The sequence below is a fragment of the Podarcis tiliguerta genome (genome assembly GCF_965153285.1).
Source record: "Podarcis tiliguerta genome assembly, chromosome: 11".
In the NCBI taxonomy this organism is placed as follows: Eukaryota; Metazoa; Chordata; class Lepidosauria; order Squamata; family Lacertidae; genus Podarcis; species Podarcis tiliguerta.
In genome coordinates this window covers 60,459,937-60,481,654 of record NC_139544.1, presented here as the reverse complement: position 1 = coordinate 60,481,654, position 21,718 = coordinate 60,459,937, and the positions used below count along the sequence as shown (strand labels likewise).

Genomic DNA, 21,718 nt, shown 5'->3' with positions numbered 1-21,718 from the left:
GTGGATAGCACAAAATGGTTGTGTTATATTGCTGCTAATATGGGGAGGGTGCCCTTGAAAATACTTTGTAAATATCAAAATAGCACTTGCAGGTGCCCAATAGGATTTGGAGATGCAAAATTGCAAAAGCAATTTTTTTTTTTTAGTTTTTATTGGTTTACAAATACAAAAAACAAAATTGTACATTTCAGCTTCTTAATTACATCTTAATTCCATTTTTGACTTCCCTCAATTTGTCTGAGCTTCCTTCATTTTATCACTTTTAACACATTCCTACCCCTTGTTATTAAAACTATTAGATTCAATTCATTATTTTACTTATTGTTACATTTTCACATCACAGAAGCTTCTTTAAAACTTACAAACGTAATCTGGTTATCACTTAGTTTTTGCAAATATTGAATAAACTTCTCCCAATCTTCTGTAAATCTTTGATCTCGTCGATTCCGGATCCTTCCTGTCATTCTGTCCAATTCCGCATAGTCCATCATTTTAGTTCTCCATTCTTCTATCGTAGGCAGCTCCTCTTGCTTCCATTTCTGAGCCATCAATATTCTTGCTGCTGTCACTGCATATAAAAACACCTTCTTCTCTTTCTTATTTATCTCATTCCCTGTAATGCCTAGTAAAAATGCTTCTGGTTTCTTAGTAAAAAAATTGCAAAATAAATGTTAAGGGGTTTAAATAATCTGAACGTAAAACTTAACCTGGACTTGCAGTATCTGTTGGCCTTGTGTTAAGAATGTTTAGGATACCGTGGAATAAATTGACATCCAAATCAAAGAGTCTGTCAAATAAAAAAACAAACAAACCAGCATTGCCTTAGAACAGGGGTGTCAAACTCAAATTCATCGGGGGCCGCATCAGCAGTTTGGTCACCCTCAAAGGGCCGGTTGTATCGGCCTAAAATATTTGAGCAGGCTGAGACCCCCGAAGTTGATGGGCTTTGACATTTAAATGGGGTGTGTGTGGCATGTGATAAATTATGTGAGGTTCGAGCTGGTCTTTGACCAGTAATAAATTATGATGATGATCATGATGTGAGGTGGGGCCTACCTGCCCCCCCCTCAATATTTTATTCAGGCTGACACCCCTGTTATGAGAGATTACTAAAGTCTGCCCCTGTGGTGATGTATCATAACATTGTGCAGGCCCAGTCTGAGGGCATCTTTACTGGACTGCGTCTTGTGGCTGGGGCTTGTCTGCGCCTTCTCTTCCTTCTCCGCCTGTTGCTGCCTCCTCCCTGTGCCAGGCGCTGGCGGGGGGGGGGGGGAGATGTGCCGGTTGCACCCCAGTTTCTGACAGGGGCCAATGCTGCTTGTTCCTCCCTCTGCTTTTCAACACTGCAATATATTGCTACCGTATCACAACATCACTATCACAATGTCGAAAAGTTGGTATCGTCTGTTTTTAGGGGCTGAGGGGCTTACTCAGTACGGACAGGGGCACTCCTAGGAATTTATTGGATTTCAAATCCCTGGATTTCAAATCCCATTGGGGGGGGGCAGGGGCGGACTTTGGTAATATGGCACCCACCCTGAGTGAGGACAAAATTTGGTGCCCCCCCTAATAGAATAAATAGGCATCGTTATCTTGTGCTCCCTTGGCTCGGGGCAGGTGAGGCGCCCGCACGGCCCCAAATCTGGTGATGGTGGAGGAAGCACATTTCCACAACGGGCCGAGCTGCCCCTGTGGATCCTGCTGCCTGAGGCAGCCGCCTCCCCTTGCCCTCCGTGGCAAGCCGAGGCTGAGGGGGACGTTGCTGGCACGTTGTTTCCCATGCCGCGCGTCCGCGCCGCGCTCCCGCCTACATCTCTGCTCGCTCCCTCCCGTCCTCCGCGCCTCGCCTGCCAGACTCGCATCCCTGCCCGGTGGCGGCGGTGGCGCAGCGGCTGCCGGGGTGCGCGGAGGAGCGTCCGGCCGGGCAGCTCTGCTCCGTTTGCTGCTGCTGCTCACGCTGGGCGCCTCCTGGGCAGCAGGCCCGCTGGACCGGAGCGGCCACCAGAGACACGGCAGCTCGCGGGACGAGGCGGGCGGCCTGTGGGGTCGCGCCGGCGGGGGACCTCCGGAGGCAGCCTCTCTGCTCACCACCTCCTTCGTGCTGAAAGGTGACGCGGTGCACAACCAGGCGATGGTGCACTGGATGGGCGAGAACAGCAGCGAGAACGGCGGCTACACGGGCCACATGATGAGGTCTGGCGGGCCGGATTCGGCCCGCGGGCCTTGTGTTTGACACCCGTGCCTTAGAAAGTGTGAAGGCTTGCTAGCTGTGCTCTTGAGGTATTCATAGGCACGGCTGTGGTGTTGGGAGCCTGTTTTCTTAATCTCAGAAATGGTGACTAATGGTGGCTGTTATATTAGCTGCCCACCCAATGCACATCCGGTGAAGTGGGCTCACCCACTGAGGTTTAAGGCATGATAAATATGTTTAAGATGCTGCAAGACCCTTCTTTGTTTTTGGTGCACCATGCTTACCCCCTGGGAAGTCACCATCTCAGCACTGTTGGAAGCATGAGCAGAAGGTGTTTTTGCCATCTAATGTAGGCAGCAGGGCGTGGCGGATAAGGAGTTAAAAGGACTACTGGAGCTCATTCACCCCAACTATACTCCAGCTGAGAGCTTCTGAAATTACATCCTCTGCTGGCAGTAGGTGGTGGTTGCTCCTTGGCACCATCTGGCAGGGTCAAATTAATCGCACATTCGCTCATTCACTTGCAACGCCTCTCACTGTGCAGTTAAAAACTTACCAACCTTGGCACTCTTTCCTGCTTCCCTCATGGTACGCTACAACATGAGCACAGTCAGTCTAAATGATAGTTTTGAGGCACAAGCAGACATGCTTTTTAAGAAGCACAGTAGTGGCTAAATTGCCCCTCCCCTCCATGTTTTCGGAATGCATTGAGATCAGGGATTTGTTGGCCTCCTCACTGTGTATAGAAGGCACATCCAGCTGTACAGGTTTATTCAGTGCAAGGTTGCTCGCTCGTTGTTATTCCATCCCATGTTTCCTCAGCCATTGAGTTCTGTTCAGATAGCTGTGGGATCTCCCAGTTCAGATATTGTTGCCTTTATGTGACGAGAAGAGCTGGGTGGGAGTGTGCAAGGTCACAGATATTGCTGCACGCAGTGAGAAGGGAGTATATTTTATTTAAACTGCTTTATAGTCTGCTGTTTTACAGTATAGTCTACAAGGTGGCAAGCATATATATAAAATGCAATTCAGATCAATAAAAGACCATGTGGAAGCACCATTCAAGTGACTATACCAAAATAAACACCTATTATTATTATTATTAAATTTACATACAGTAAAGCTGCAAATTTAACTTGTGCACATTCAGCTTTGTGCATGTGGCTAAAAAAAAAAGTTTAAAAATTGGAAATAAGGTGGGTTTCCAGGAAAGTTGACTTTGACCATCCCACCTGCTGAGACGTTTTCAATGTTTGATGTTTTAGTATGTTCTGATGTATTGCTGTGAGCCGCCCAGAGGGGCTGAGGAAACTCAGCCAGATGGGAGGGTATAAATAAAATAATAATAATAATAATAATAATAATAATAATAATAATAATTAGACTATATGTTATTTGGGCTTTAGATGTGATCCCTGGAGCGTAACACTCGCATAAGTTGCATGCTTACAGTACTGCTTACATGCCCAAATGGCTTCTAAGCCATTTTATAATATAAGCAGAAGGACCCTCAAGCTGTCTCTCATTAAAATTAATTTGTTATAAAGTTTTAATGTGCCTCTGCAGTCAACAAAGTGGTAGTAGGATGGAGGGGCAAGGGAACGTCTCTAGGAAGGTTTATCACAGCCTAGGTACTGTCACTGAAATGGCCCTTCCTTGTTACCTGTCTGACCTCCCAAGAGTGGGGTATAGGATGATTATTCCAGCGAACAAGCAGACTCATATAGTCAAATATGTTGACCATATAACGCCATCCTTCTGAATCCCCCCCAGAAGTGCACTGGCAGCTAGTGAAGATGTTTTTAGTTTCCAGACCATTTTATAAAACAGTGCAGTGAGATTGCTGGCCTAATGTCCATAGGCAGGGAGTTCCAAAGCATAGGTCCTGCCACCCTGAGAGACAGTGGAGAACAAATATTGTATGATACTGGTGGAGTACAGGGTCAGATTTAAGGTGCTGCTTTTGACCTTTAAAGCCTTTCATGGCCTAGGACCCTCGTACCTACGGGACCGCCTCTCCCGGTATGCCCCATGGAGAGCCTCAAGGTCCATAAATAGCAACACCCTCGTGGTCCCGGGCCCTAAGGAAGTTAGATTGGCTTCAACGAGAGCCAGGGCCTTTTCAGCTCTGGCCCCGGCCTGGTGGAACGCTCTGCCTCATGAGAACAGGGCCCTGCAGGATCTGATTTCTTTCCGCAGGGCCTGTAAGACAGAGTTGTTCCGCCTGGCCTTTGGCTTGGAGCCAATTTGATTCCCTCCCTCCCTCTCTTTCTTTTTTCTTTTCCTTCTCCTCCTGCGATGAGGCTACATTTTAATATTTTAATGTTCCATTATTTTATGTTGTATTTTACTTTTATTTTTTAAGTTGTAATCATTCACCTTGTTTTTATTATTGCTTGTAAGCCGCACTGAGCCCGGCCTTGGCTGGGGAGGGCGGGGTATAAATAAAATATTATTATTATTATTATTATTATTATTATTATTATTATTATTATTATTATTATTATAGTTCTGTACAGTCTGCACAAACTGCAGTTTCCAGACCAACCATAGGGAAACTTTGGTGCATTCTATTTAGTTAGTAATAGCCATTTAAGAAATTGATAGGAAGCTGTTTTTTCCCATCCACCTATCCTCTAATCCAGTTTTAGCGATGCTAAAGAAGGGGTTTCTTTTATGATTGCTGGGTTTGCATGTTCATAGTGGCACTTCCCTATTCCAGACTTCTCTGGAAGAGCACATGGTTTGCCTGCACAAGACCCTAGAGTCAGTGCCCTCAACTTCCCAGATAAGTGTTGCCTGTTGGAAGAGGCAGTGTTAGGCTAGACCAACCAACGGTCTTACTCTGTCTAAGGCAGGTACACAAGCTCATCTTTCTGTATATTTCTGACTTTCTCAACTCTCTTGACCTGTAGGACGTTTAACCCTGCAGATTATACGGAGTCTTCTGCTACAGATGGCTTTGGAACAAAAGAATCTTGGGAGTCTGGGCAGAATGAGGGAGATGATGGAACAGGTGAGGCAACACCACCGAAGGTTTGAGAATGACAAATGTGCCAGAGTTAACGTTAGCAAAAATATTACTATCATTATTCATAATGATAATGTGCTTCACCTGGGTTACAACATTAAAACACAACATTGTAGTGTGCGCATGTGCATGTCCTCACAGGATATAGATAAGACGTTTGGGCATCCGAAACTGAAGGCAGGGAAGTGCCTTCGAATAGTGTTGCAATTGTGTTGCTGATTCTGATCCTTTATCTTAAAAAGGAGGCTTTCTGTGGCCACCTTTGTACTACAGTGGCAGAGGAAGGGATTGGGACCACCTCAGTAAGAGAATTCTGGGGGTTTTTGTGTGTGTAAAAGAAGCTCCTTAGATTTTGTGTTTGCTACACATCCTGCGCTTCCACAGTGTTGGATCAGGCTTTGCTCCTGTAGTCACACTGGGCTTCAGAGGTGCCCCAGTGCAATGGCAACCTCCCTACTCCCAGCTCCCAACTGATTTCAAAGGCTCAGGGCAAGTCATTATGAAGAAAGTAGATGGTCTGTGCTCCTTTTCTAAGATGTTGGCAACAGGTGAGACCTAGCTGTTACAGAAGACAATTTTACACATGACCTGAATAGAAACTTAGAGGGCACTGCTTGAACTGTATGGTGCAATCCGGCCTATGTTGCTCGAGTTTTCCTTAAATGCAACAGTGGGGTTTTCAAAATACAGTGGTACCTCGGGTTAAGAACTTAATTCATTCTGGAGGTCTATTCTTAACCTGAAACTGTTCTTAACCTGAAGCACCACTTTAGCTAATGGGGCCTCCTGCTGCCATTGCACGATTTCTGTTCTCATCCTGAAGCAAAGTTCTTAACCCGAGGTAATATTTCTGGGTTAGCGGAGTCTATAACCTGAAGCGTATGTAATCTGAAGCATTTGTAACCTGAGGTACCACTGTAAATTGTAGGGAAAAAACGTTATGCTCCCTAATCTTTGCTCTGCCAGCCTTCATCTCTATCCTAAAACACTGCACCATTGATGACAGCACCAGCAGATGGATGCCCTGAGCATTGGGAGGCAGTTGTGGGCTTGTTTTGAGCTATTTCAGAAAATAATAATTCTGTTGAATTTAGACAGTGTTAATGGAGGATTCATTAGGTTGGCTGAAAGCTATCATAATAAGTATGGTAATTAATACCTTGCAAGTTTTACCCTAAACTTCTATTTCTTTTCACATGGGTTAGGGATGGACCTCTCAAAGGGGATGTATGGCACCAGGAATTGTGGGTTGATTGTTTATCTTTTCTCTCTTTTATTTCCATAGGAGCATGGAAGAACACAATAGAAGAATGGACTGCTGAAGACTGGAATGAAGATGTAAGTCTGTAATTATTGGGTAGGCAGGAACACTGAATTCATTCTCTGATCAGCCAGTGCCACATCCTTCTGAATGAGCTACCTAGAACGTTTTGCTAGTTTTTGGGACACCTTGTCTTGAACGTTGCCTGAACTTTGACTAATTTTAATCCCGATATATTGTTCAAATGTCTCTTTTCAAAAGAACCTTTGCTGCAGCAGGGCTGGCCAAATCTCATCTAAGCTGTGTTGCAAAAATTCTTTGGAAAGAAATGTTTGAACAGTATCCCAAGTTCAATGGTAAAAGCAGGACTACACAAATTCTCTCATTAGTTCTGTTGACTGAGCTACTTCAAAGGCAAGTGTGGGATATAAACTGAGCAAATAAATTAAATGTGAGAAAAACATTTCCCACTTTGCTCCATCCCATCCACTCTACTTCTTCCTTCATGTAAAGTACACAAGTAGTGTGTGAAAGGAGCACTTATCCCTTGATCATCTTTGGTAACTGATATTCTTAGGTAGTTTGGGGCTGCGCAGAAGCTTTTTGGTTCAAATACTCTGTGAATTTGATGAATGATGGACACATTTAAATCTGCAGCCTACCCCCGAGTTTGCTTCTGAACAGATGATTCTTGCTAAGAGGGGCTCAGTGTGGCAATGAGACTCTTGCAAAGCAACTGGCAACCACAAGTCATCATCTGTTTGTTTCGAGGAACTTGCCAAAGTGCCAGTGAGAGATTTTTGTTGTTGTTGTTTGCTTTTGTGCCATGATTGGGCTCGCCCAGAAGCAGATTAAATTGCTTCCCAGAAGCCTTATTGGATTCTGTGTAACAAAAAACTTTTCAGCTGCTGGGAACATCATCTGATCTGATAAATGCCACCGTCCTCAGCAGGCTCTCTGAGCCATCACCCGTTTGAAAATTATTCCCAGTCTGTAGCATCAGTTCTGGCCACAAGGACAGTGCAGTCTGATAAGGTAGCTGATCTTGCCGAGAAGAGACTCTTCTGCCTTTTACTGCTTTTGGAGGGGTTGGAGCTTGCTTGACACAGTGCTACACAGTTCAACCCAGGATTTATCCCAAGAGACCACTGACCCACCTATAGGTTACCTGGGCATCAGAAAAAATAAGATCCTCACGGGAAGCTTCCTTTGTCCTTCTAAAGGTAAAGGTAAAGGTACCCCTGCCCGTACGGGCCAGTCTTGCCAGACTCTAGGGTTGTGCACCCATCTCACTCTATAGGCCGGGGGCCAGCGCTGTCCGCAGACGCTTCCGGGTCACGTGGCCAGCGTGACAAGCTGCATCTGGCGAGCCAGCGCAGCACACGGAACGCCGTTTACCTTCCCGCTAGTAAGCGATCCCTATTTATCTACTTGCACCCAGAGGTGTTTTCGAACTGCTAGGTTGGCAGGCGCTGGGACCGAGCGACGGGAGCGCACCCCGCCACAGGGATTTGAACCGCCGACCTTTTGATCGGCAAGTCCTAGGCGCTGAGGCCTTCTAGGCTATCATAAAGTAAGGCACTTTCAGTCTTGGGAGTGAGCAGGATGTGTTGGATCCTGAGCTGGCCCCACCGCTGTCTTGTGGTTGCATTGGCCTGATCGCTCCAGGCCAGCATAGCATTCTGTCTCTCCCCTCACCCCTTCTCCTTGGCCAGCATGTGCCTTTGGTTCCTGTTACGTATTGGCCACTTAACAGTAGTCTGCAAACCCTCTTTACTGAGAGACTCTTCTGCTGTAACATCCCTTGATTCTTTAATGTGTTTATATGCACCCCTTCTTCCCAGGAGCTCAGAGCACTTTGTCATGGCACCAGACAATCTCCACCTTATATATACTGTAAAAGGTAAAGGGACCCCTGACCATTAGGTCCAGTTGTGGCCGACTCTGGGGTTACGGTGCTCATCTTGCTTTATTGGCCGAGGGAACTGGCGTCCAGCTTCCGGGTCATGTGGCCAGCATGACTAATCCACTTCTGGTGAACCAGAGCAGCACACAGAAACGCCGTTTACCTTCCCGCCAGAGCGGTACCTACTTATCTACTTGCACTGGATGTGCTTTTGAACTGCTAGGTTGGCAGGAGCTGGGACAGAGCAATGGGAGCTCACCCCATCGCGGGGATTTGAACCTCCGACCTTCTGATCGGCAAGCCCTAGGCTCTCTCTGTGGTTTAGACCACAGCGCTACCCGTGTGTGTGTGTGTATGTGTGTGTATATATATATATATATATATATGTATGTATGTATATGTTGCACATATACACACACACACACACACACACACTCACACATACACTCACACACTGAGGGGAGGCTAATTTCCTATCAGGCTTGAGAACCCCTTTTTTTGTATCAGTTTCCTTCCTGAAATCAGTTTGTACGGGCCATAGTTCTGAGGCAAGCTGATTGGCTAGATGGAACACTTTGTCTTCCTCAACATGTCTCTTCTTGTCTTTCTCATGAATATTGTCTCCTGAAAAAGAATTGTGTGTTTAATGTGGCTAAAATTCAATTTCTTTCTCTCTCCACCCCCATGTCTCAGCTTTCAGAAACAAAGGTCTTCACTGCTTCATCTGTCCCAGTGGAGAACCACGTTGCTGCTGGCCAAAGGTATACCTTTCCCTGCTCTCTCTCTGTTCCACATCTAGGCGAGCCATTCACACAAACTAGTTCCTGCTGTGTTTGTGCTTTGAAATGCAGTAGGTCACTGTGCGCATCAGTGAAATGGGTGCATATTTGAAATCCCATTGAAAAAGCCTGCAAACACCCCGTTCAGCCCTCACCCCACCTCTGCCCCCTCTTGCTCTGCCCCATTTTGTGACGCTTTCAGGTTACTTCTGTGTTCGGCATGTATGTGCAGTCGCACCTACATTGAACATGGCATAAATCGGGGGTTGCGTATATTGGATCTTGTTCTAAACTTTTGGCTTAAGTCATATAAGTTTTATCTCAGATGATGGAATAGTTGACTTACAATCAGTTTGATCCTTTAAGAAATTGAATCTCTTTGTGTGTGTGTGTGTGTGTGAGAGAGAGAGAGAGAGAGAGAGAGAGTGTATGTGATATTACACCCACAAATAATGTGGGCTGCAATGCAGATGAGAAACCACCGCTTTCAGTTTGTATCTGAAAAAATGAAGGTGGAATCAGGGGTCAAGAGTGTGGACCTTTTCTTGCTCCTCCCTTGTATATGTTACTTATTTGCACTGGCTTCAACTCTTCTTTCAGTTTTTCTGGCCATCCATCCCTTATCCTCCTTTTTGCTGCCTCCTGGAGCTCATTTATGACTAATTCTAAATTCTCTGAAAAGCCGGATTATGGAAGAACAGTACACCATGCGAAGAAGCTGGCCAATTACTTGATTGTGCTGTGTTTGAGATTCTTTTGTGAAGTGTAATCCAGCTTTCCCCCCCAAAGATTTGATTAATTTAAGATTTCATATTTCAAATTAAGATAATGATTGAAGTGGTGCCAGTATCTGGTGATTTACAGACCAGGTCTGTAAATATGACTTGGAACTTAAGAGTAATTTACATGCTCAAAATATCCATATTGGGATCTGCCTCTGTCCTCTTTCTCTGACAGGGCATTCATTGTTAAAACAAATTGCCTCCCTTGCATTCAGGTTTTGGGTGTCTCTCAGGCAAGATAAAGTGAAACTACTTAGGAGTAGCTTCTTACCGCAGGCAATATTATAATGTCCGAAAATGACATAATCTCTTTGGACGCTGTCAATAAAGATGTTGGACAAATACTTGTCAGGGGTGCCTCAGGTGTACAATACCCTAACTTGCATCATTGAGTACGAGTGACCAGAGCTACTTCAAGTCAAAGTATGGTTTCCTCACATCTGTGCCTCCTTTGCGTCTTGACATCCTGAGTCCATAACTCTCTGTCTTGTAGCATCGACCTGGTGACGCTGCTTCAGAAGTCTGTAACGTCTGGCCAAGAAACTGAGGCAAACTCCTTCGAGACTCCTCAGCAGCAAGGCTTTGGGCAGGCTTTGGTCTTCACAAATTCCCAACACGATTCTCAGATGGCCTTGGGAGCAAGCAACACAAGCACTGTGAACTCCTACTCTCCGCAGAGCCTGGTAATGTCGCCCTGGATGCTATTTAAAAATGCCAGGCAGTCCTGTGCCCTGAATAATGTTTGCCGTCTTGCCTACTTATTTGCAAAAGTGAAGTTAGATTGCCATGACATGGCATGTGAGCCTGTTCTTGCAAAGGATAACCTTAGTGTTCCCAGCCTCGCTTGGGGAGCCCCATATTTGGTATACTGACTTGTTCCCTGTCAGTGGCTGAAGTGACCTACTTCTATTGATTCTCGAAAGTACAGCAGAGGACACTCTGTGCATATTAATTAAAATAAGGCAGTTTTGCTCGTGAAATTGAGAGCGCTTCCAGGCTGGAGGACTGTGATGCATTCTTTCCAAGCACATATCTGACTGCTGCATGTGGAAATGAAAACTTTCTGAGTCTTCTAGCTCTGCGAAAATTGCTTTGCTAGTACAGGCAGGGTATCGTTCTCCAAACAAATAATGTTTCACTATATCTGGCACAGCTTCATCCTTCCCTCCCCCTAAAACTATCCCATAGGCATGAATTTATAAATTTGTTTGTATTCATTTCCTACTTTCTATGTCATATTTACTACTACAATGATTCCTATGGGAGTGTACAGAGTAATGTAAGCAAAAAAGCAGATTTCTCCTCCAGGGTGTTCACAAACCAAATATCGACAGAAAAGAAGGAAGGGAGAAAGGTCAAAGGGGTCTATGCTCAAGAACAGTTGCATGTGCTTAAGCTTAGTTCCAAACAGCGGAGATTGGGATCCTATAGCCTGTGGGCCAATCGCGGTCGGCTGGAGGTTCTGTTTGGCCAGAAAGACCATTTCCCCTGAACCATGTCCATATGTCCATGCCCTGAAGATACCGGGCAACATCAGCTGATGGGCAGGGTTGAGTCCTGCTGGGTGCTCCTTTGCCAGGGCATTCCCTGTAGGGAACGTGTTGGCGAAGCAGACTTGTCTCCCACACCTCCATAAGTCAACTTTGGCAGTTGGGTGGGGCTGCCCTCCTATCACTCAGCTGCTGTCATGATTTACAGGTGGGCTACCCCACCTGCCAAAGTTGGCCCTCTGCAGGGTTGATAATGATCTGGCCTGCAGGGCCAAAAATGTTCTCATCTCCGGATGTAGAAGGCAAGCACTAAAGATACCAGAGATTCCCACAGACATGTGCGTTTTTAATAACTGGCTGTGTATAATGTATTTGTATTATTCTGTAATATATTATAGAACATGAATTGCTGTGTATTATGTCTAGTGAACCTTGGTGTGTTTTTCTTCTCCCCATTCTCGTTAGTCTTCAGTCCTCTGTTCAGGGTTTGGAGAGCTTGGATCTTCAAAGCTGGCCAATTCCACTGGATCTCAGATTTTAGACCAGTTGAAATCTCCAGGCTTGGGCCAGTTCCCGTCGCAAGGTTCTCTCAGTACAAACTCCCCCATTTCCACAACCACAACATCATCCTGGGATGTAAAACCGTCAGTTTCACAGCCTTCTATCCTCAGTCAGTTTGGTAAGTGTTCATTGACCCCTTGGATTAAAGCGGGGTGGGGTGGGGGGAGGGAACAAGCAGCAACTTTATTTCTGTCTAGTGAAACCTGCTGACCAAGTAGCAGTTTCTGGAGCAAGGGATGATGTAATTGTTCATTTTCTCCCCTTGGTCTTGGTGCTTAGACTTCAAATCCCAGCCTGAACCATCCCCAGTTCTGAGTCAGCTGACGCAGCGGCAGCAGCAGCAGCAAACACTGGCAGCCCCTGCCCCACCTCCTGGATTGGAATCCTTCACCCCACAGAAAGCCCGGGAGCCATCACCGGTTGACAGCTCAATGGCTGCCAGCAAAATGCTGCACCTCCCCAGCCTGTCTGCCGATAGCCAGGTGGCACCTTCCCAGCAAACGCAGCAGAAACAGATCAAGCCGCCAAAACGGAGGATACCCCCAGCTTCAAAGGTGGGTAAAGCTGCAGAGCTCAAGCATTGGCAGTATTGCCCTTGCTAGACATAGGCGAAGGCCGTCAGCTCATGAAAGAGCTTCACTCAATTTGTTGTTGTCGTTTAGTCGGGTCCGCCTCTTTGTGACCCCATGGACCAGAGCATGCCAGGCACTCCTGTCTTCCACTGCCTCCCGCAGTTTGGTCAAACTCATGCTGGTAGCTTCAAGAACACTGTCCAACCATCTCTTCCTCTGTCGTCCCCTTCTCCTTGTGCCCTCCATCTTTCCCAACATCAGGGTCTTTTCCAGGGAGTCTTCTCTTCTCATGAGGTGGCCAAAGTCTTGGAGCCTCAGCTTCACTCAATTACCTGCCTCCTAACAGATTAAATAAATGTACAATATCGCCAAGCCTTCATATAGGTGTCTTTTTGAGAAGCCTATTTTGCAGTAAGCAGTATATCATAGAATCATAGAGTTGGAAGAGACCACAAGGGCCATCGAGTCCAACCCCCTGCCAAGCAGGAAACACCATCAGAGCACTCCTGACATATGGTTGTCAAGCCTCTGCTTAAAGACCTCCAAAGAAGGAGACTCCACCACACTCCTTGGCAGCAAATTCCACTGTCAAACAGCTCTTACTGTCAGGAAGTTCTTCCTAATGTTTAGGTGGAATCTTCTTTCTTGTAGTTTGGATCCATTGCTCCGTGTCCGCTTCTCTGGAGCAGCAGAAAACAACCTTTCTCCCTCCTCTATGTGACATCCTTTTATATATTTGAACATGGCTATCATATCACCCCTTAACCTCCTCTTCTCCAGGCTAAACATGCCCAGCTCCCTTAGCCGTTCCTCATAAGGCATCGTTTCCAGGCCTTTGACCATTTTGGTTGCCCTCCTCTGGACACGTTCCAGTTTGTCAGTGTCCTTCTTGAACTGTGGTGCCCAGAACTGGACACAGTACTCCAGGTGAGGTCTGACCAGAGCAGAATACAGTGGCACTATAACTTCCCTTGATCTAGATGCTATACTCCTATTGATGCAGCCCAGAATTGCATTGGCTTTTTTAGCTGCCACGTCACACTGTTGGCTCATGTCAAGTTTGTGGTCAACCAAGACTCCTAGATCCTTTTCACATGTACTGCTCTCAAGCCAGGTGTCACATATCTGTTACGATTATTTAGGTATAAAAGTATTTACCGTATATACTGCTATTTCACAAAATATTAGGAGGTTTACAACTATATGTAAACAATAAAACACTAAAAAAAAACTTTTAAAAACAGTACTTTTATGTTAATAATAATGAAGGTGTGTGTATGTTCACTTATATTTAAACAGAAGCTGCTGCTCATGGTTGTGGGGAGAGGTGATCTTAAACATTTTCACCAGAGTCAAAATAGCTTCAGAAACAAATGGGTGCCCTTAACTTGCCTTCCCATAAATTAAAACATGCTTTCCATAAGCCTAATTTTGTACAGTTGCACAATGCAGTTGTACTTGGGCTGTAGTCTTGTTTTGGAGACAAAAGAACCTACATTGATAGATCTTCCTCAGAATGTCCCTTATCTGGCTGCTTGTTTTGTTTTGTGCAAGACGGTAGTCTGGCTTTTGTAGCTGGATGCTGGAGTTTAAAGTTTAAGCTGCTTAATAAACTTAGCAGGTGTCGAGTGCTGTGCAGATCACATAATCTTCAAAACGTTAATGCAGCTGCCTATGTAGCTTTCAAAATAAGGGTAAATTTGAACAGCATGCACTTGTTGGCGTTCTGTGTGCAAATCTGGGAATTCTTGAGATGTTTAGAAGGTGGGAGCTTGGTATTTTTCCAGCGACGTTGTTGTACAAATCTGTCCCAAACTCTGTTTGTGGGGGTGTGAATGCCTCTTGCAGCTATGAGATGAAGTTTTTATTTGGCTTAATCTTCATTACTCCCACTGACTGGCAGCAAATACATTCCTAAAAGTCAAGGTCTCCTTAATCTGAAATCAAGTTGTTTCCCTGTTTCTTTGCATCCCATTTTGTTTCCTGGCACAAATGCTGTGTGTCTTGGCCGATAAAGCTGTTATATGGTTTGGGACCAGGGTATAAACCTGCCTGCCCTTTTTGAGCTCTTCTCTGAGGACCATTGTCCCTGCCTTTTAGAGGTCACGTGGCTGGAGAGCGGGGCCTTTTCTGTGTTGTTGCTGCAGCTTTGGGATTCCCTACCCTAGGACCCTTATATGGCACATGGCACTTTCGACTGCAAGTTGAGACTGTTTTCTTCTCTTGAACTCGTAATGTCTGTTGAATAGTATTATTCTAGCTTTTGCTGTTAAATTGCACCACACTGTTTTTCTGGGATTTGTGGGGGGTACATTTAATTGCATTTGGAAATCTGTTTTATGAGCGGGATATTCACGCCTTAAATAGAAATAAAGTAAATATATTGTACAAAGCAGCATCTGTGCGGCAGAAATTATTCATTCTGGTGCCAAATCAACAGATTACCAACATGTTCCTTCATTTTCAGATCCCTTCCTCTGCTGTGGAGATGCCTGGATCCACAGACGTATCAGGGTTAAATGTGCAGTTTGGCGCTCTTGAGTTTGGGTTGGAGCCTTCTCTCTCGGAGTTTGGAACTGCTTCAAGCTACGAGAACACCAGCCAGGCACCCAACAACATCCTGTACCCAAAGCCCATAAAGTACGCACACTCTTCCGCTTCTGTCCTCTGCTCTGCTTCTCACTAAGCTTGATTTTGTGTCGGGGAAGATGTCTGAAGATAAAGGTGTTTTGTTCTAAGGACTCTGTGGCACAACCCTCCTGGGGCTGAAACAGATCTACATGTAAATAAGAGAATCCTGGGTGTAGGGTTCTAAATGTAAAGAAGTTTATTACTTGCTGGCTGCAAGGACCCGCATTGCAAATCAGGCTGGAAGTGGAAATGGATGCTGTGAATGCCTTAGCTTTCCTATGAACTCCCTAATTATGTAAACTCTCCCAGCTGTCTGTAGTACAATACAAAATAATAATTTATTTCTTATACCCAGTGCACCACTCTGGGCGGTTTGGCTTCCCATTTATTCCTTGGCAGCATTGGGCTTGGGTCTTAAAGTGCTACATGAGAAGACTTGAGATTGCAAATAGGAGCTCAGGAAGGGACAGGCTCTTTATTGAAATGAGCCTCAATAGCAACAACAGCAACAAAAAAGCATCCTTTTCATCCATGAGCGTTGCAGAGGATTTGGGCTAAAGATGAGGAATTAGCTGGCCTGAGGTCCAGGTTTATATCCCCAGTTCAAATTTTCCGACTGCCAAACGAAGCAGCGCCCTAAAGGAGAATGCACAGGAAGAAGAGCACAAGTCAGAATATGAAGAAAGTGCACCACACCTTGTGTGCCCTGGCTCTGTGCCGCTACAAGCATTGACAGTTTTGTCGCTCAGAGATGATCATCTTAATGTACTGACAAGAGTACTGTGCAAGAGCATTTTGTAGCTCAGGGTTACAGTGATAAAGCAGATTCGTACAGCTGTGGCCTTGTGAGTCTACTGAGTAAAATGACAACTGAGTTTGTGAAGTAGGGAAGTTGTCCTTGTGGTGCACATAGGAGTCCTGCTGGATTAGGCCAAAAATCCAGCTAGCCAGACGCACACAAAGTGGGGCATGGCAGTATCTCTGCCCCTTTTCTGTCCCCAGCATCTCAGGATGCCTTTAACAAATGAAGGCTTTGTTTAATTAACCTGGCTAATAGCCTCAGAATAGAGCTATTTTCTGTGAATTATCTAGCGATTCTTTACATCATCGTGTCTGGTGGCAGTGAGTTCCATTAGTTAAGTCTTCACAGTGGCTTAAGTTTGCCTTGGTTGTATATATTATAATTGCTGGTCCTCAGTCTCTCTAATTCTCAAATACAGTATTTGCAGAGATGGGGGATCAGTCATTTTTGTGTCCTTCCTGGGAGGCCTGGGTGGAACCTACAAAGCCCCTGAAAGGGCCACATGTGAATGTCTGCTACCTCCTCCCACATTCAATGTTAAGACTTGTAGCAGGTGCAGACATGGATGTCCTGAAAAACAGCCTTTTTTCTCTCCCCTCCTTCCCCCGTGTTTTTTTATTATCTAGTCTGATTATGAGGGTTTTTTGGGCTGGACAAACAAGTTCGGGACTTACTAATTGGCCTAATAAAGGCATTGGCCTGACAAGGTATTTGGATTTTTCCTAATGGGCCAAGAAAGCCACTATTTGGTTTTCTGTGTTTACCTTTGGTAGCAAGCTCAGGCAAAACCAGCCCACCCATGTGGCAGGGTGAGGTGACTGCCTCAGGTGGCAGGATCCACGGTGGTAGCAGACCCCAATGTAGATCTTTATTCCCCCTTGCTCCTGATGCAGGGGGAGTAGCATTTTGTGGTTCACCTAAGATGCCCAAATGTCTTGGGCCAGCCCTGAGCTCAGGACTGCCAAAGTGGGTTTTAATGCTGCAAGAAGGGGAGGCAGAACATTTCCCCTCTTGACACCATTCACAACTATTATGTCTTCCCTTGGACTTATCTTAAAAGCCAGGAGCAAAGTCTTTTTACCTGGAAACGGTGACGCAGAGCCATGGGAAACAAGTGGTGTCGATTTACTTCAAAGGTCATCTCAAATTTTTGACTTCACCCTTGTGGCAGGACTCCAAAACCTCATTTTAAAGGCCTCTTTGTTTTGGAGTTGTGTGAGCATCCAGCATAGGCCTTTCCTTATTTTAAGCTGTTGAAACTTGCATATCTGGTTCAAAGCAGCTCTCTGGAGAGTTGGTTAACTTGATGGTGCTATCTGAATCCATGTTAACCGTGATGTCAAATGACTTTTGTTTTTTTCCAGCGATCCTTTGAATACCTCTTTGCCAATGTCCAATACAGTGCAGGAGCCCACCTATGCCACCCCTGCCATCACTTCTGCCAGCCTCAGCGGCTCCTCCCAGAGTGCTAGTCCCATAACAACCACGTCCTCCTTTGACCAGGCCTCTGTGCATAGCAGGATAACATACCAAAGTTCCGTGCCTCTATCAGAACCAATCTCAGCTGCTGTCACGGTGAGTAGGCTTTGCAAAGCATCCGCTGTGGAAATGTCACCATAGTGCAGCTTGCTTATGGAGTCCAGGGTTGAGATAAATGACCTAAGGCCTAATTCATCCATACTGCTCACAGTGTCTCAGGCTTAGCTTCAGATATCGTTGACCGAAGTATTTTATTCTGTTTATTAGACTTTTGTCCTTCCCTTCTTCTCAAAGGAGCCCAAGGTGGCAAACAACAAAATGATGCATTGTAAAAGAACACATTTAAGAACAAACCATCTTTTATCAGATTTATATCGCACCGTTGTTTACATCCCAGCTGGGCAGCATCTAGCAGCAACGCCATATTGATTGCTTTGTCTTTTCAAATGAAGCCACAATGTTTTGGAGTCGATGCAGCTTGAAAGTCCTTGAGCAGTCAAAAGTGCTTTGCACATATGCTCAGTAATCTGCAACAACCCTGTAAAGTAGGCTAGCAGCATTATCAAACCAACACTGAGAACCACAGTCTTTCCTGAAGACTGTCTAATGAGTTGGGGACTAGCATAACTGATTACAAAACGTCAAACAGTACCAGTGATCAATTGGCAGGAACTGTTCAAACTGCAAAAGACTTAATAAGCTTAAGAGACAGTCACTTGTCATAGTAGGGGATATTTGGAAGTCTAGGTATGCTTGCTCAGACGCAGGCAGCACTGTGGTCTAAACCACTGAGCCTCTTATTCTTGCTGATTAGAAGGTCAGCGGTTTGAATCCTCACGATGGGGTGAGCTTCCTTTGCTCTGCTCTAGCTTCTGCCAACCTAGAAGTTTGAAAGCATACCAGTGCAAGTAGATAAATAGGTACCACTGCGGCAGGAAGGTAAATGGTGTTTCTGTGTGCTCTGGCTTCCATCACTGTGTTCTGTTGCACCAGAAGTGGTTTCATTGTGCTGGTCACATAACTCGGAAAGCTGTCTGCGGACAAACACTGGCTCCCTCGGCCTGAAAAGTGAGATGAGCGCTGCACCCTGTATACACTACAACGTACACAAACCAAGACATGTATTTGCAGAACTTGCACTTTAAAAGTGCCAGGCAATAGTCACTTATCTCTCAGCATGCTTTGAAAATCCCTGCCTTTTAACAAGCATCCTCACTAAACTCTGGCCAGCTTATCCCCTCCCTCCCTCTGACCAACCTTACATTTTGCATCACTCATTTTAATACTTTAAAAGTGTAAGCCACCTTGGCAGAAAGATGATATATGAAGGAAGGAAGGAAGGAAGGAAAAGAAAGATGCATACATGCATACAAACATGCTGTACATTTGGAGGGGAATGGCCAACCATGGTCTTATTTGTTTTTTCGCCTGCTCCATCACACAGGCTTACAGAAAACAGCAATGACTTTGAAAAAGCATTTGTCAGGTTAAAGCTGGATTTTAAAAGATAACATTGCTAAAAACCTGCCACACTTTAGATGGACTGCCCCCAATGTGTCACAAGGTTCTTTGAGTTAGTAGAACAGACCCCTTACACGTATTTCTCACTGTTTTTGCATGTTAGCACCAAAAAATGACCTTTCCTTTCCTGCTGTGTTAGCTGAGGTTTGGCTACCTGTTTCATTTCACTTTTGGAGAGCTGATCCGCTAATTAATATTATTTGATTACTCTTCCAGAATGGACACAGCAGTGTGCGAACACAGCCAACCCTTGACAGTAAGTTCACAAACCTTTGTTATGCATGGAGTTACGAGTTTTTCCTTGCTGTGCACTTTTGTAGTATGAGTTGATAGCCTTCTGCTCTCGGAGATCAGGGTGGTGAGGACGGTAATTTGTACTTGGAGTGTTTATGCTGGTTTTCCATGCAGGTCTTAGTAGTTCACAGTCAAGCCAGCTGTGTGAAGCTTGCCACCTGGTGTACAGATGGGTGTTAGCAGTTAACTATATTGAGCTCAGGCCATTTCCTGCTTCCTTTGCATGCACCCTGTGCCCAAGCCCAGACTTTTGACAGGGGTGACACTGCATCCCTTTTAAAAATCATTCACTAAGAATACCTGCGGCAATCCTGCAGGGAGCTGGCATCCTGTGTGAGGCCAGCACATTTGGTGGCTTTTTGTGGTCTCTGTACAGTTGCATATGTGAGTTCAGCCACATTCGGGATATTTCCCAAGCTAGGCTGAAGTTTAGTCAATCCTGGACTGAGTTAGCATTCTGCTGACTGCCAGCACTTGATTTGTTGCTCTCCTCTTTTGGGGCATGGTTTTCAGGTCTGATGGCAGATCGCTAGGCTAGTCTACTTCCACTGAATAACAGTTACTTGGGAGCACAAGTGGGGAGACCTCTGTTGCACTCAGGTTCTGCTTGTGGGGTTTCCAGAGAGATCTGGTTGGCTGCTATGAAAATGAAGCTGGACTAGATGGGCCTTTGGCCTGATCCAGCTGCAGGGCTTTCTTCATACGTTTGCTTCAGTTTTCCCACTAATTCCCTTGTTCTCTCGCAGCATTTTGCTTGCCTGTTACTCTCAAATTCACATTCCTGGCAAGGGAAGCTGCCTGGACCAGCTCTCAAAAGGAATGCATTGCTTTAATGTCCTTTACGTAGGTCGACTAGTTAAAGCTTCAGACTAGATTGTTAGTGAAGTGTTTTGTTTTTTCTTCAAGTGCCATGAGCTCACAACTGTGAGTGCCTAATTGTTCTCTGATGTGTTTGCTCCTTCCAACAGTTGCTGGGTTTTTTAAAAAAAATTCATTCAAAGTAGTTAAAACTTGACCTTAAATTACTTGCTAGGCTGTCTGGCGGAGCGAGTCTTGCTGGAGCAACTTGGTTACCCTGTGGAATCTAGCAAGCCACAATGAATAGACTATGATGTTCACCTTCCAAGCACATATCTGATACAATATGCTGTGGAAAATCCTGTGACTGAGTCTTTTCTGCTAACGTCTAGAGAGTTATGCTCTTACATTTTGTGTGTTTTTAGAAAATAGGGCTGTTAAAATTTTGCAAAACCCAGAAGCAATTTTTTCAGCAATGCCCTAGGGGTGGAAAGCAAGTCAATTTTTAAAGCTTATAGCTTTCCCTTGGGAACCTCCAGACTTTTCCAGCTATTTTTGTACAAAACAGCTTTACTTGGTGGGATTTTTGTTGTAATTAATGTACCAAGAGAACCAGACCAGCTGACCTACAAGACACTCCTTATCCTTACTGCTGGATAAGGAAATGGGTGAGGCTTATCAGGAAGGAAATCCACTGAGCTTAACATCACATTTGGGCCAAAGAAGTGGTCCATTGACATCTTGGAAGTTTGCCTTGCATGAATCGTTCTGGGTTTTTTTTCTTTCTTTGTAGTATCCTTTGATCTTAGCAGTCATTTTTGGGAGGCTTCTAGATTTCTCTTTTAAGCAGGGATTCTTCATGAGACACATTTTGCCATAATAAAACATAGATTTATACATTAACACGTTAAAATAATTCTACTTGACACTTAGAGGCAAAATTCGTGGTTGTGATATATCTGTCACTGGACTGGAGTGCTTCAGAATGCGGGCTTGAATGCTTCTATATATTTTGCAGCCTTAATAGATTGTTTATTTGCTTGAGTGGCTGATATCTGCCCCTTGCTTTTGGAATTGTCCTTCCTGGCCAGTAGAATCTGCCAGGACCAGGCTGTCAGTATGGACTTTGGAGATGATAAATACTTAACTGAGGGAGAAGGTAGTTCAGCCTCTCTAAAAGATGCAGTGGTAAAGATGCTGCTGTAGAAGCCAGATTTAAGTCCATTGAAGTATGGGAAATCTGTTTTGGATGGGGTTCAATTACTCCTGAAGAATCAGGTACAGAACCTGGAGGTGCCCCTGGCTTCACCTCATTCAGTGAAACTGCAGGAGACACCAATGGCAATAATTCCTTTAACCAACTTTGACTGGTTTTCCAGCCGCTGACAATATCTAGAGTATATAGATCTTGCTACTGTGACACTCAGGTTATATCCATTGTGCTTCATAGGGCTGCCTTTAAAGACCGTTTGGAAATTTTAACATTTCAGAATATGGGAGCAAAAACGTCAGTAGAGGCCAAGCATGCAGAACATACTACACCAGTTCTGTAACTGTTACACTGGCTGCCTGTTTGTGTCTGAGCCCAGGTCACAGTGCTGCTTGTGATCATTTGAAGTC

At 45.1% G+C, this 21,718-nt stretch overlaps 1 protein-coding gene across 9 annotated transcripts in view; it reads left to right on the top strand.

Annotated features, from left to right (window-relative positions):
* The window catches only part of UBAP2 (ubiquitin associated protein 2), a 79,482-nt gene that overhangs the window by 31,435 nt on the left and 26,329 nt on the right, over positions 1-21,718 (top strand). For all 9 annotated transcript variants that reach the window (XM_083402706.1, XM_083402708.1, XM_083402704.1 and 6 more), the window contains 9 exons: positions 5,107-5,207; positions 6,508-6,560; positions 9,083-9,150; positions 10,444-10,633; positions 11,906-12,119; positions 12,281-12,555; positions 15,041-15,213; positions 17,371-17,581; positions 19,223-19,262. In XM_083402706.1, the coding sequence (XP_083258832.1) occupies positions 5,107-5,207; positions 6,508-6,560; positions 9,083-9,150; positions 10,444-10,633; positions 11,906-12,119; positions 12,281-12,555; positions 15,041-15,213; positions 17,371-17,581; positions 19,223-19,262 (1,325 nt within the window). The remainder of the gene's footprint in view (positions 1-5,106; positions 5,208-6,507; positions 6,561-9,082; positions 9,151-10,443; positions 10,634-11,905; positions 12,120-12,280; positions 12,556-15,040; positions 15,214-17,370; positions 17,582-19,222; positions 19,263-21,718) is intronic.